Below are 16,581 nucleotides of genomic sequence, written 5' to 3'. Positions count from 1 at the left end.
TTCGTCAACAGGCCTATGTAAAACAAATAATATTTGATGTTCAGTGGAAATAATATGCAGATTTCCTGAAATCTTTCTCAATGCATTTTGTTATTCACACATATTTACATGTATTCAGTATTAGCTGTAAAACAATACATCAGATAATGATTACTTGATATTTTTAGATTGACCTCCAATAATTCGTAAAAATTAACTTTGCTTCACATACGGTACACCTACCAAAAAATAGTGACACAATAACAAACAAACTAACCTTTACGAAATAGAGTCCAAGTGAGTCATGAAATATATATATGCCAGGTATATCTACCCTATCTGTAATTTCTGATTTAAATATAATATAAAAAGAACTGTTCACTTTTGAATGATTAGCGATAAAGCACATCAATTTGAACCTAGACCTAATCAAGACCTTATCGTGACTTATTTTTTTTTACAAACCATACCCTGTACTTGAGAGCAAAAGGGCAATTCAAGCTCAACTGTAAGGGAAGTATTTGTTATCATCAGGACAACTGCTCCTGGAAAACACACCCATAAGAGAATTACTATCCTTTTAGACTTCCCTGGACATGTACAACATGGAAATCTACTTCCAAGGGTATGATACCCCTCATAATACGTACAACATGGAAAATAACCTCCTGGGATAATTATCCTCAAGAGAAATTACCCCCAGATAACAACGATCTTTAATAAGTTAAGCTAATCACCCTCATGCAACTATCTATGTGTGGACATTCGATTTAGAAGTCCTTATCTGAGAATTCAAAGATAATATATACTTTTAACCAATCTCACTGTCAATATACATGTACCTCCCTCTTAAAAGAAAAAAAAATGCCTTACTGCTTTAAAATCACACATTTCCCCCTTTTTAAATAGAATTTCCCCTCAAGATTTTCTAATACATTTTATAAGACAATACAAATGTCAAACGACTGTATCCCAATAACTAGTAACAATAACTTTGCTTCACCTAAAATACAAGAACAAAAAATAGTGACACAATAACTAACAAACTAACCTTTCCGAAATAGAGTCCAAGTGATGCATAAGTTGGTTCAATACCAAGATTCTTTACCCTATCTGTAATTTCTGATTAGAAAAAACAAGAACAACAACCCACTTTTGAATGGTTAGCAATAACGCGCATCAAATTTAACCTAGACCTAATTAAGACCTTATCATGACTCATTTTTTTTACTAACCATACCCTGTAATTGAGAGCAAATGGGCAATTCAAGCTCAACTGTAAGGGAAGTATTTGTTATCATCAGGACAACTGCTCCTAGAAAACACACCCATAAGAGAACTACTATTCTCTAGTCTTCCCTAGACATTTACAACATGGATTTCTACTTCCTAGGTATTTATACCCCTCGGGATACGTACAACATGAAAAATGACCTCCTAGGAGAATTGTCCTCAAGAGAAATTACCCCCAGATAACAACCATCCTTAATAAGTTAACCTAATCACCCTCATGCAACTATCTATAGATGGACATTCGATTTGGAAGTCCTTATCTGAGAATTCAAAGATAATATATACTTTTCACCAATCTCACTGTCAATATACCTCCCTCTTAAAAGAAAAAGAAAATGCCTTACTGCTTTAAAAACACACCTTTTTCCCATTTCTGTTCATAAAATTTCCTCTCAAGATTGTTATATTCGAATACATTTTATAAGACAATAAAAAGGACAAACGACTGTATCCTACTACAGTCATGGCAATGTATAATTATAACAAAAAAAGAACTTCGCAGTTTTATTTACACGATTATACTTTTAAGGTCAACACTGATATTAAGGCAGGGTATTTTACTGACATCGCTACCACTACGTATTTTCAATTGCGCAATATTTCGGCGACGGCGTACGCATAAAACGATTTCCGGCCCTGTACCCAAGCATTATCATGTAGATGGTGATGCACTGTGGAACATGTCATTCAAAGCACCGGGACATTGTGAGCAGCAGATGGCAGTACACGTCAATCTGAAGTAGTATCAGTAGAATACACTGCCTTTAAGGTCAATCAAGTATGAACAAACCTATGAAATCTGGACGATCACTTGCTTCATAGCTCCATGAATCTCTCATAACTTTAATCAGAGCTTCAGGAGTGTTTTGGGGAACTGGTTCCAGACAGGGATGTTGGTTGGTTAATTTAAAGATCCTTATCATGGCAGAATCTCTGTCTGCATGATATACAAACAAATTATAGAACATAATACAGGGAAATTAATTAAATTAGCAATACAAATGAATGAGTAATACTTACAGTCAAATGTTAGTGCACTCAAACAAAAATCTATGAGCATTAGCAAATTGAGGCTAAAGCCTCTGTATAACATCATTTTGTAGTCATAAGCTGATTTATAATCAAGTTAAATAGAAGGTTGAGTTCTTGGAAGAGGTGAACAAAAAATTTGTGAGCGTTATCATTCTTATTATGAAAGTGTAGAAGAACATCAAATAAGATATGTTCCCTGAAAAGCATGGATCTTCAAATGCCTTCATATTACAAATATGTCATGTAACATCGTACAAATCCGGGTAGGATTTTTACGCCACGTGTTCGTGTAGTCCCATATACATATTTCTGTGTACAGTGTTTGTAACTTTACCAAGACTTGGCCAAATTTCTTACAATTTTGATGATTCCAGAACCTTGCAATACACACACATTCTTATATGCTAGATGATCAACCTTTTCTGGTCGATTCCACACTGTTTCTTTCACAATGCAATCGCATGACCAGAACTCAACTTCATCTTTAGATACAAATTCACGCCAATTTAAGGATCAGAGATGGCTCAGTAGTAGAACAGTTATCTCATAACTATATAGAAGGACCCAAGTTCTAAACCATGTGAATTCACGTGACCAGTGCTCTTTGGTAAGACATTACACGTCATTACCATGTCATTCAGAGAGGATTAAAAGTCACCAAGTTGCGCTTTTTGTATCAGTCAGGTAAACAAAGAAACTTCCAAATCTAAGCAATGCTAAACATTAGGCCTGCGGGTGCAACATGAGAGAGAGAGGGGGAGGATTGAGGAGTCCTGAATAAGTAATGCTATCAAAAAAGGAAGCAAAAACTCACCAGAGTATGGGTGAATACCTGTCAGAAGTTCATAGAGAGTCATCGCAAAGCTGTGGGTTAATGCATGGAGAAAAAGAAACATGGACATTTGTTACACTCAAGTTTATACCAAAAAAGACTAAAAGCAGATATTGAACAGAAAGGTACTAATATCTGGACTGTATTCATTAGTTGGGTTAATTACAGTGAAATACACCTTTCTCCATGTTTACTTCATGTTTCTGTAACTACTAAGCATTTAAAAAAATAATTATTCATGGAAATACAAAATTTAATTGGTCCTGACAAACTTGATGAAGTTGAATCATTTTCATATACAGAGTTTAAAAAAGACATTGTTATCCTAAATTAAAAGAATTAGGGAACTATAACAATCAGGTTTGGAAAATTAAAAGTATGCGTTTAAAATTGCCCTTGTTCTTCCTTCAAAATGTTTAAAAGTTTAAAATGCCCCACTAGACATGTGTGTTATAATTTGTTGTATGCAATTATTTGTTTAATGTGTTATTATTGTCTTACTTCTTCAAACATTTTCTAGGGTTTTAACTAAACCAAATTGTCAATCTTATGGACTATCGGTCTGCAGGGATGTTTCAATTCAAAATATTTTTAGTCTTCAAACCATTTAACATGAGCCTTGATGAATTATGCACATACTGTTGTTAAGGGAATGTTAGCTTGCCCTATTCATCAGTACTCTGGCAGAGGAAGCTTTCACACATTCTTTGTATTCAACAACTTCAATTTTATCATATTTAACCAGTAGTTTTACATCCGATCCAAAAAAAATATTTATGAAATTAAAGGCCTCGTTATGAGTGTCTTTCTCAGAGGCTTTTCTGTGGGGGCGGCAGAGGAGACATGTGCCCCAGATGGCACTTAAAGGGCCGCAAAAATGAAGAAAAAAGAGAAAGGAGAAGAAAGGAAGAAAACATATGATGATCCAAAATAAAGGAATGAATGAATGAAGGTTTGATGAAGAAGCCAATAGAAAACTACATGTACTAAACCCATATATTGATGTTCAAAATTCAAAACTCTACTGTTCAATAACAACCAAGGATATTAAAATATTCCAATTTGGGCAGCGAGGTGGCAAAATTGATGCTGAAGTAACATTTTCACCATAATGAAATAATAAAAGCAGGGTTAAACAATAAAAACCTTTATAACAATACAAAAAATGGTTCATACCAAAATAAATCATAACAATCTTTTATGAAATGACCTGCAGTTATTATAACCTGGATAACTATCCCCCTCAAATACCTGAATGTGTTGGACGATTAAAGTATACCCAGAATTCTTTCAAAAACTCATTCAAGAATTGGAATATACATTGATTGGGTATATCACCACCGCTAAATTCTTTGATTTAATGGACTTCTGAGGATTGTTTATATGAATTATATTTTCTTACCTGTAGACATCATACTTTGGAGTACCAATCATAATTGAGTTGGGTATGTCTGTTCTAAAAGCTTCTGGTGGCTTGTGACTGTGCGTGCCACAACATCTATCACCAAATGAAGTTTGGAGATTGGTTGCAAGGCCAAGATCTGCAATCTGTACATGTCATCAACAGAGAGAGAGAGAACACTTTCAGATTAATATCACACTATTCTAGATTGATGTGTCCCGAATAGTGAAGGTAATAACTATCTTGTTTGACAGGAAAGTTCATGAGATCTTTGTTTGATTTCTTGAAGGAGAATTCTTGGGAATCTTAGATGCTTCTCCATCTTCCAATAATAAGTTCAGCTGCAAGCTCCATTATGATGTGTGATATTAAACTAGCCTATCTTTCAAATATAATAAAGTACTTTTCAGTTCACAAATCAATATCTAAAAAAGAAGAAAATTAATTGAATATTCCCTTTTTTTTTTGGTAGTTTTAGTGACAAATCTAATGTAGGTACAAGGGCCAGGCAAGGACACCATCAAACATTTTAGGGTCCCTCAGTTCCTCCTGGAGACCTTGTCAGTACAAGGTCATAATCAAGTGAAATGTTTGGATAATTCATGTCGCAGGGATCGTGTGAGCAATCTGAGAATATGTATCGCTAATCTGCACCTGAATCACAATCAATGAAGATAGTTTAATTTGCAGCAAGACAAAATTCATTAAAGGCATGGAACTAAAGACATTATATCATGCCTATCTATATAGAATGCAGTCAATAACAGCCAAGAAATATGTTTAAGTACCGTAATCCTGAAAAAGCAGTTTGTCAGATTTCTTCTATTTCAATCTTCTCAGACGAAAATAATGAGATACTCAAACTCAAACTTATATGGTGACAATTGAAATAAATAGCAGGGCATTGTTTCATGAAACTGTTATGAGTACAAGTTAACCGACATCCCACTGAAATGTGTGTAAAGTACAATACAAGTGTTAATGTGATATCTTAAGTACTTATGATGGTTTCATGAAACGCTGCATAGATGACAGGTGAAGAATGTTACCTTGACATGAAGATCACCATCTACTAGAACGTTCTCCAGCTTGAGATCCCGGTGAATGATATCTTTTGAGTGGAGAAATTGCATTCCAGACGACATTTCATAGACCATCCTGTTGGTCAGAGGCAAGAGGTCGGGGTGCTGTTGCCATTTAGTAGTGCGGAAGTCCCAAAGAGATCCATTCTCCATGTATTTCATGACGATACCAATAAGGCCACAGTTACATGCATCATCTTCACACTCCACAAACCCTTTGATGGGGACAATGTGCTCACATATGAGGGAATTCTCGTGCTTTCGAGCCTCATTCTTGTACATCTTCACTTGATCTCTATATAGGATACTGAGAAAAACATTGATCAAAGAAAATGATATCTTACCACGAGGAATGAAGATTTTTTTCTTAGAAGATCTAAATATGGTCATAAGCTGAAACAAACTTCTTAGTCTGCTAGTGCAATCATATTTTGTGACATAGGGAACAGATCTAAGCCAATTATGACATTTTTGTATGTTACAAGTTCCAATATTCATCTTTCACTTCAAACTGAAATTAACAAGAAGCATGTGATTATCATGATCCTGTCCCCATATTTGCAGTCAAAGCTCGTTTTACCCAGAGTGTGCTATGTTCAGAGATATGGCTATGAAACTCGAGTTACGAGGTCCCTTTGTTTTTAGGCAGAGGACTGTACATTATTGTCGAGTTCAATACCTTAAGATATGCCTGATATATTCCATACACTTTTTGTTATGACTACATCTCTGCTGGATGAGATGTGGTTCTTAAATTTTTAAAAGAAATTATGAACTTCAAAATCTTTAAATTGGCAATGCACAACGGAATGTAAAATCATATAAAACCATTATGTGAAAAATATGTTAGTTAACATAACCAATATTCAGAAAACAATGTAAAATCCGAAACTATGATAAGAGAGTTTTGTATGGGAAAGATGCAGTCTGCATACACATAACCTTATGCAAGCCGCATGCATGGACTTAACATGAAACATGATTGGCTGAGAGATCTGAGTCTCATTGGAGAATGAATGAAAAATGGGCATGTCAGGGGCATAACCTAAAAAAGAATAACATACCCCGGACATAGTTTTCAAAATACTGATTAAGAGGTATGTTAAGGGTATGTTAACTGTGGGACCCAGATATTAATAATAATAATAATAGTGGATACTTGTATACCGCACAGGTCCACCTTTCGGTGCTCATGGCGCTTAGAGAAAAGTACATGTAACAGACATAAGAAAGAAAAAACAATACATCGAAAAACAAAAATCGAAGTTCTCCTAGACATAGTAAATTAGAATATTGCAATAATTACAACGAAATAAACAAATAAGTTTTCAGTTGTAATTTGAATGTTTCTGTTGACGACAGTTGACGTAATTGTAGAGGGGGCTTATTCCAGAGTTTTGGACCCATGGCTGAGAGAGCCCGTTCGCTCCAAGCATGTTTTATAGTGGGAGTATTAAGTAATAGCGTGTCTTATGAGGAGCGAAGACTTCGTGTGGTTTTTTTTTAACTGAGTTGCTCAGGTATGTAGGGGAAGAAAGAGAGTAAACGGAATGATGAACTAGTAACATAATTTTAAAAAATAATCATTTTGTCTACTGGCAACCAATGGAGAGTACGGAGAACTGGTGAAATGGAATAATATTTTGTAGTGAATGTTAATAAGCGGGCTGCAGAATTTTGAAGTCGTTGAAGTTTGGTGACATATTTTTTTGGAAGGTTACAGAACAATGAATTTGCAAAATCTAAACGAGAAGAAATTAAAGCATGAATCAAGATCTCAGCCGCAGGTTTAGATGAACACTTTCTTATGAAACTTAGATTACGTAATTGGCAACTTACACTCTGTTGAACACGTGTTATGAGGTATAGCACATCAAAAATAATTACATCAAACACATGTTATTTGATGGTTGCAAATGATCAAGCTTTATGAAAGCTTCAAAAAACAGATTTGAAATCGGTTAATGCGTTGCGATTTTATACCATTTTTTTGATATCTCAAAATTACCGAAAAACCTGCCAGAAATGGTCAAGTTGGCAAAAATGGCATAATTCGACAAAGTTGACAACTTAATTCATCACTTTCCTGGACACAAATAATAGATTAAATTATCAGACACATAAATATCATCTTTGTGGTAAAAAATACAAAAAAGAAAATTAATATATCTATTACCGTTTTGAAAACAGAATCCCACAAAATAAGTCATTTTTGCCATTTTTGCGAATCTGCAGATATAAAAAAGTTGTGAAAATAACTAAGTCCGCCTAAATTAATATGCGCATATGTAATCATATCAAAACCGAACATGATACATGAGTGAAACCTATATATATATATATCAGACATATATGGAAATATATTTTATTTGAAATAAAAAAAAAATTATAAATATTCATCAAATATGCAAATTAGGTCATTTCAGATAATTATTTATTCGCGCACTCATTATGCAAATTAGGAAAGTCAAACTGTTCTTTTTTGGGGCATTTTTAAATCATATATTCATAGATCATATTTACACCAAATATTGACCTTAAATTCCAAATATTTTTGCAATGCCAATACAATATGGCGATGGAAATTACTTGGATCACCGTTACAGCTATTTCCTTATATGTTTCACAACTTATTCAGAAAAACCGATCATATGATAAAAAATAATGGACTTTCAGCTACATCACAGTATATTTGCTTATTTTAAAAATGTCGGATTTAAGGATTCATGACGATTTTTCGAGAAACGATTCAACAGGCCATAACATTCCACAGGAACTGAATTTCAGAGTACCACCATTTTTGGTGACCTCAATTTAGTTGTGGCTACCTTGAGTGTAAATAACAAATTAATTCAATGAGTGAAACACATGAGGATATTGCATTTTTGTAGGGGAGTTTTATACATTGAGGTGCATTTTCACCACGCAGAATGAGCTGCGCGAGTCAATGGGCGATCAGCGGGCCATGCCACACATGGCTGAAAAGACAATATTCTAATTCAATAATTAACATATTTCCCACATGCCTATAACAATGAAACTACACAAAATTGTAGTTAAAGGTATGCTTGAAATATATGTGAAATAAAAAATTTAAAATATTGTTTATTTTGTTTAAATACATTTACAAAAATTGCTATTTCTACCAACTGACTGCTATTGTGTGTGTGTGTTCGCGGGGCAGACTGTTTGCACAGGCAGTGTGATCAGTGTTATATGACTACGAAAGGACATTTCCTGATCAAATATTACACCCACTAAAAGGCAAATTACGAGCTGTTTTTCATGGAGTGATACAAGTTTTTTCCAATATGGAGATGACACGATTGATAGTCCACCTTCCGTAACATGTGGTTTGAACCTAATAATAACAACTAAGATTTATTTAGCTTAAGGCCATTATATATTAGCCAGGATTTGAGTTCTTCAAGACAAGTTTCAAGTTTTGAAACAGCTGATGACAGTGAAAACATTGTAGGTTTAAAAGAACGATAAATTTGGATGTCATCTGTGTAACAATGGTCATTAATACAATGTTTGTGAAATATCTTGCTGATTGGTTGCATATAAAGAGAAAAGAGCAGTGGTCCTTCTACCGAACCCTGCGGTACACCATACTTCATAGTAGTTTTACCAGAGGTAGAATTCCCATTCTCTACATACTGAGATCGTTCAGAGAGATATAATATAAACCATTTAAGGACGGTACCCTTGATACCAAATGATTTCAGCCTTCGAGTCAGGATAGAGTAATATACTGTATCGGAAGCTGAGCTCATATCTAACATAATAAGAGCAGTAATATTACCGCAATCCAGTTCTCTTAAAACAGTATCAGTTAAGTTGGCAAGTAGTGTTTCCACACTATGACCAGTCCTGTAGGCAGATTGACATGGTTAAAACAATTCATTATCTCATAAATATGCAGCCAGTTGTGAGAAAGCAACCCGTTCCAGCAGTTTACTCAAAAATATAATGTTTTTCTTCTATGTGTCAATATATCATTAAACGATTCTTTTTACTTACTCTTTACCAGGTTTAGCAAGCTTCACAGCTACATCACCATGTACTGCATGAGTAGCCTTGTAGACCTCCCCAAAAGAGCCTCCACCCAAATGACAGCCTTCCAGTTTCCTTGCTTTCTTCTTATGGAAGGCATGTTTTCCCCCACTGGAGTCCTTAATAGTGAGGTCCGCCATCATAATTGTTTTAAGATTGAAGAACGGTTGAGGAACAGACGACCTTGCATCAGAGACTTTAAATCAAAGTGAGAATAGAAAATACTCAGCAGTCACGACACTACTCAAGACCGCATTTGATTGGCTGAGAGCAATATTGTCATAGAAGGTTAGAATTTGTTATTGATAACAAGTTTTATGAAACAAGGCCCAGCATACAAAAAGTTCAATGAGGTAAACTGGTGTTTCCCCGCGGAGTACACTGTGCACTGTTTCGCATTTATGAAATTGCCACCTTTCTTCAATTGAAACCCATTTTAATTTGTTATATGCCTGTTCAATGGGAGTAGAATAATTTACTTTTAAGATCAACCGGGCCGTTTTCTTGTGTTGTCTTATTAAACCGTCTTTCAAATATTGTGCACATGTGGACCATGAATTGCTACAGTAGTCAAAGTGAGGTAATATAAGTGAGATAGCTAAGACTTTAGAGCTGTCAACCGTGAGGTATTTTCGGAGTCTACCAAAGAGTGCAAGTCGGGAACCAATTTTTTTGTTTTATTGTTTCTTCAATATGTTTTTGCCAGGTTAATGTCTCATCCATCCAAACCCCAATATATTTATAGGTGTTTACTCTTTCCAGCTCATGGTTGTCAACAGCGAGATTTATATCATCACAATTTGTCAGTTTCCTATGGGAGCCAAAAACCATATATTGAGTTTTTGATAAATTCAACCTGAGATGATTTTGTGTCAGCCATTTATTGACTATCTCAAGCTCCTTATTCAGTACAGATTCAGTGTCTTTAATATCTTTCCCACTGTAGTACAATATTGTATCGTCGGCGTACATCATAATGTGGCACTTTTCAACAATCCCTGGTAAATCATTTACCATTACCGAAAACAGAAGGGGCCCGATGATCGAGCCTTGCAGAATGCCAGTTCTGATATTAGTAATGTCAGACAAGGTCCCTTTGACAGATGTACGTTAGGTTCTTCCGGATAAATACGATTTAATCCAAGTAAGTTCACTGTCTTTAACTCCATACAAAGGACTAACAGTAATGGACAAAACTGGGAAATAGACCTATTGGCAATTATACAAACTATGATTAATGGCCAAATGATGAGTAGACCATATGGTTATTAGACGAAATATGACGGACTCAATATGATGCTTGGACCAAACTGAAACTGGACTATTTTGGTTTAGATAGATATTAGATAAAAAGGCAATTGGACCAAATTATAAATGACCAAATGTTTATGGGACCAAAATGAGCCAAAATTGTACATGCATTGGATGAAGCAGCAATTCTACCAGTTTGTTACAGACAAGTGGCTATTGGCCATGCCGGTAAATTGACTGGCATGATGATTGACTGAAACGTTGATTGGTCATGGATAGCGGGTATATATAGGGTTTACTCATGTAAACTGGGTGTAGACTAAATGAAGTGGGATGAACTGGCTATTTGACCAAGTGGCATTGGACCAAACGGCAATATATAATTCATTTTGTATACAGTTCGTTCAGATATAGGATCAAGAAAATCTGGAAAATCTGGATCAGCAATCTGGGTTAGTCGGGGTAAACAGTTAATTAGTAAAAAGATTGAAGAAGAACAAAATTACATCGTATAGATTTATATGTAGAAATGTACATATACCTTTAAACAAAACGTAAAGGATAAAAACAACTTAAAAGTAAAGGTATTATGACAGGTATGTCCCTATACAATTCTTTCCCTATAAATACATCACTTTGTTTACATGATAATACCAAACAACAAAACAACAACAGCTTGAAACAGTGATCCTGGTTAAAATGGGAATCATACCTTCAGGTGATGCTTCTTTCCTCTTTGCTTGTTTACTCGTGAGATACTGAGCTACATCAAGATGACCATTGCTTAATGCAGCAAGAAGTGGAGTCAAGCCATTATTAGCACCTCTCTCGACCTGTGCTCCTTGACCAACGAGGTACTTAACTACATCAATATGACCATTGCTTGACGCAGCAAGAAGTGCAGTCAAACCGTCATTATTGCCCCTCTCAACCTGTGCTCCTTGACCAACGAGGTATTGAACTACATCAAGCTGACCATCGCGTGATGCAACTTGAAGCGGAGTCGAACCATTATTAGTACCTCTCTTGACCTGTGCTCCTCGACCAACGAGGTACTTAACTACGTCAAGATGACCTCCTTGTGATGCACTAAGAAGCGGTGTCCAACCAGTATTGTCGCCCCTCTCAACCTGTGCTCCTTGACCAACGAGGTACGCAACTAAGTCAAGATGACCCTTTGTTGATGCAGCATGAAGTGGTGTAAAACCATTATTAGTACCTCTCTCAACCTGTGCTCCTTGACCAACGAGGTACTCAACTATGTCACGATGACCTGCATCTGATGCAAAATGAAGAGCCGTTGCACCAAGTTTAATAGGATTATCAATCTGTGCTCCTTGACCAATGAGATACTTAACTACATCAAGATGACCATTGCGTGATGAAGAGTGAAGAGGTGTCTGACCATCAATATCACAAGTGTCGATTTGTGCTCCCTGTCCAACGAGGTACTCAACTATGTCACGATGACCATTGTGTGATGAACAATGAAGAGCCGTTGCACCAAGTTTAGTAGGCTTATCAATCTGTGCTCCTTGACCAATGAGATACTTAACTACATCGAGATGACCCTTTATTGATGCATAGTGAAGAGATGTCTGACCATGAATATCACAAGTGTCAATTTGTGCTCCCTGTCCAACGAGGTACTCAACTATGTCACGATGACCTTTGTGTGATGCATCTTGAAGTGGTGTCAAACCATTATTATCACCCCTCTCTACCTGTGCTCCTTGACTAACGAGGTACTGAACTACATCAACATGACCGTTGTTTGATGCAGCATGAAGTGGTGTCCAACCAGTATTATCACCTATCTCAACCTGTGCTGCTTGACCAAGGAGGTACTGAACTACATCAAGATGACCTCCTTGTGATGCACGAAGAAGCGGTGTCCAACCAGTATTGTCACCCCTCTCAACCTGTGCTCCTCGACCAACGAGGTACGCAACTAAGTCAAGATGACCCTTTGTTGATGCAGCATGAAGTGGTGTAAAACCATTATTAGTACCTCTCTCAACCTGTGCTCCTTGACCAACGAGGTACTCAACTACGTCACGATGACCTACACCTGATGCAAAAAGAAGAGCCGTTTCATCACTTTTAGTAGGCTTATCAATCCGTGCTCCTTGACCAATGAGAAACTTAACTACATCGAGATGACCATTGCGTGATGAAGAGTGAAGAGGTGTCTGACCATCAATATCACAAGTGTCAATTTGTGCTCCCTGTCCAACGAGGTACTCAACTATGTCACGATCGCCTACACCTGATGCAAAAAGAAGAGCCGTTGCACCACGTTTAGAAGGCTTATCAATCCGTGCTCTTTGACCAATGAGAAACTTAACTACATCAACATGACCGTTGTTTGATGCATAGTGAAGAGATGTCTGACCATGAATATCACAAGTTTCAATGTATGCTCCTTGACCAACGAGATACCGAACTAAATCGAAATGGCCATTTAAAGCTGCCCTGAGAAGGGCTTTATCGGACCCAGCAGGCTCATTTGCTGCTCTTTCAGCCATGTTTTACAAATCATTATGGATATTTTCTTTGTTCTAGACCTAATATTTCGTGTTTGTCAAAGTCGCCTTTGCGTTCTGTGAATCGTTCCGAGAAGAGACTACTGAAACACGTTAATGAGGTTACCGCTCTACAGGTTGATACATTTTCTGTTACCCTCCAGGTTTAAACTATTCGAAGCCTACTAATGATTTTGCATTGTAAACTACGAAAGAGAAATGGTTCTAATTTGCATAATTCCTATTATATTATTCAAGAATCCGTCTCGGAACAAGTTTGATATCACCACTTTATTCGTCTGATTTCCTTCACATAAGCCAACGTGCTCCGGACCATCCAAATATAACATCAAAGGTCTGTTGTTTTTAAATGAAATGGTAGATTGTCCATTCTGTTCACAAATCCGTTGATAAAATTGTTCCACAATTGAATGCTAAAAGTTTTTCTTAAAATTTAGCTCCTTGCTTTTTATCCGAAGAATTTAACTTGTGCTTGATGGTACATTACTCAAAGGCAAGGACTAAATAATTCATTTGTGTGTGCTTACAGTTTCCGGATCAAACTAACTGATTGAACAGTCATGGAGAAAATGGCGTATCCTTTTGTGAGAAACGGGCGTTGTTTTGTCGCACGTCATCATGATAGTACGTCACCGTGACTTGACCTAAGCTTTGCTGCAATGTAATGCAATTTTACCTGAAAAGGGAATAAATGCATAGTTGACCAATTAGAATGAGCCGAAACCAAATAGTCGCAGCGTTATTTATTGGCATAATATCTATTGAACTTACACACTTGATCGCATACAAATTTTCCATTTGCCCATAATGCGTCAACATACAAACGAACTGAAATCGCGTCAAACTGTGTGTATAATACCCCATTCACAGTGGTTTTGAAATTTGTAGCGGCGTTGTAGCGGAGCGGCGACACCGCCATAACACCGCTACAAATGCATTCACAGTAGAAAAGTTATCCCGCTGCAGCAGCGGGATAAATATCATGTACCCATTCACGCTGCAGCGGGTGATTTTTATTTCCTCCGTCACAAACACGTGTATGCATGGCTCATGACCCGCGAGTGACCCCGATATGACCGGAAATACTTGCTTGAAATTGCGCGGTTAACATGTCAAGTTGCTTTTTGTATCCTCGATCATATTACTTTTTAAAAAACTAGCATTTTTATTGCTTCCAGTCAGAATATTTTAATTTTTTGAAGTGTGAAATATTTTTATTTGGATAATTATAATACCTACATAATAATAAAATCAATTTGAATCCACTGGTTACTTTATTTCTATTTCACTTTATGTTCCCCATTGCTGTAGAAAAGAGGTCAGTGATAGGTAAGTAAACAAATCACACGTGTTTGTCGCGGTGTTATAGCGGAGAGCCTTCACACTGAGTAAACACCGCGACAGCAGCGGGACTGTCCCGCTGCTGTAGCTAGGCGTCCCTAGCGATAGTTTGTGTCGGCGTTATCGCTAGGCGGTGTTATCCCGCGATAGTTTATAACGGGTCCGAGCCTTCACACTGAAGACAACACCGCGACAGCAGCGGGACAGTCCCGCTGCTGTCGCGGTGTTTGAGGCCACTGTGAATGGGGTATAATATGTGCTTCAAAAATGAGAACACAACAGTGGTATAAATCTTTTTTTCCGAGGAGGGCTTGGGATGGGGGAGGGGGCGTCTATGGAGGAGGAAATTATCGTAATCAGGCGCCGAAACTTCTCGCACAAACACCTACACAAGCACACACACACACACACACAGCCAAAGGTTCACGCGAAATGTTCACGCATAGTTTGCACGCATAATCCATTGTTGGTGTGCGCAACGGTGTCATCACCCTTAGTTTTCATATACAAGTACTTATGCGCTCACTGGCACACATCATGCATTTGTACATATCCTCCATTTTCTGTACATGTCTTCATGCTTCATTCTCAACTCCAAAAGAATACTAAACAAAAATCAATCAGTCCATCAGTTTGTAACAGAAAAGCTGAGTAATTTCATCCTACTGACTGACTCATGACTCCAAACAGGTAAACATGTTCATGTTAAGGCTCCATTAATTGAATAATTATAATGTCGAAAAAATGACAATACAGATATAATGATTATGATGATGATTAGTGAAAAAGTAGATCCATGTATTGATGCACACATTCTCATGATTAGTACTCGCGGAAAAAAAACGATTGTAATGATTGTCGTGTGTACTCCTAACAGCGAGTAATCTGGATTTAATTTGTATCTCCCTTTTTTCACGGGGGAATATTGGAGAAAAAAGAGAATTACACATTCAAGATATTTCAGTATGCCACGGTTTGGTTGACAACTTGCAAAGTGGTATAAAGCCAATTAATCATTTTCATAACAATGTCTATCCCAGGGGCGGATCCAGGATGGGTTTTGGGGTGGAGGGGTATAACTCTAAATACCAGGCGAGCGAAAGAAAACAAAATACAATAAAAGGTCATGAACTCAAATATTAAGTCTTTCCTTCCCCTTTTTGTCCTCGTTCTTTTATTTTTTAGTGGCGGGGGGGGGGGGGGTAGGCTAGAAGTATGTGCTCCCTGGTCCCTTGATCAGCCACTAGTGTTCATGCATAACGATGAAGAGATTTTTGTTGTTTGTAAACCTGCTATTCAAGTCGCCCCACAAAAGCTCTCCTGGGTTAAAGTCCAGAGTAAAAGCCAGACAACTGTAATTATAGCAAGTAGTGTCTGCATTGCTTTTATGGTAGTTAGTCTTTTAGATTGATCCAAGTAGGAAACGGATTTTTTTTTTGTTAAAATCATGGATTCCTGTGTAAAATTTGATTTTCTGTCAAATGTTCCAAAGGTGCGAAAATCATAATATTGTAGATATATATAATAATAAACATGTATTATTTCAGAGCAAATCTTTTTGCTAAAAATGTGTGTTTGGTGGAGAAAACCTGTTATGAACAATACAAAATAACAGACTACATAGACCTGTTGCTGCAAAAGGGCCCAAAGAACCAGCTACTCACGACCGTCAAGAGGACTGCTTGAAACCATTTTTCTAACGTAATGATAGCACAGTAAATCTCTATATTCCGGTGCAAAAACATCATGATACATTTCTTGTAT

The 16,581-nt window shown here is 36.8% G+C and overlaps 1 protein-coding gene and 1 long non-coding RNA gene across 2 annotated transcripts; both read right to left on the bottom strand.

Moving 5' to 3' along the window:
* Positions 1-296: 296 nt before the first annotated feature.
* Positions 297-2,178, bottom strand: LOC105445498. The gene is made up of 3 exons (XR_004064649.1): positions 2,063-2,178; positions 1,031-1,101; positions 297-327 (listed from the first exon to the last, which is right to left on the bottom strand). It is a non-coding gene; the product is annotated as an uncharacterized LOC105445498 (long non-coding RNA).
* A 7,464-nt stretch (positions 2,179-9,642) lies between these two features.
* LOC115925274 (ankyrin repeat domain-containing protein 50-like) lies at positions 9,643-13,458 on the bottom strand. The gene is made up of 2 exons (XM_030988933.1): positions 11,643-13,458; positions 9,643-9,875 (listed from the first exon to the last, which is right to left on the bottom strand). The coding sequence occupies exons 1-2, from the start codon at positions 13,456-13,458 to the stop codon at positions 9,643-9,645; spliced, it is 2,049 nt and encodes a 682-aa protein (XP_030844793.1).
* Positions 13,459-16,581: the final 3,123 nt, after the last annotated feature.

Source organism: Strongylocentrotus purpuratus, unplaced genomic scaffold (genome assembly GCF_000002235.5).
Source record: "Strongylocentrotus purpuratus isolate Spur 01 unplaced genomic scaffold, Spur_5.0 spur5_scaffold_18, whole genome shotgun sequence".
Classification (NCBI taxonomy): Eukaryota; Metazoa; Echinodermata; class Echinoidea; order Camarodonta; family Strongylocentrotidae; genus Strongylocentrotus; species Strongylocentrotus purpuratus.
This window is presented reverse-complemented; position numbering and strand designations above follow the sequence as displayed.

What these genes read in the sequence shown, in the direction of transcription:
- LOC115925274 (XM_030988933.1), bottom strand. Translation starts at nt 13,458, where the DNA reads ATGGCTGAAAGAGCAGCAAATGAGCCTGCTGGGTCCGATAAAGCCCTT. An exon ending in GAAAGAAGCATCACCTGAAG is followed by an intron (nt 9,876 to 11,642) that starts GTATGATTCCCA and finishes TTTGATTTAAAG; the next exon opens with TCTCTGATGCAAGGTCGTCT.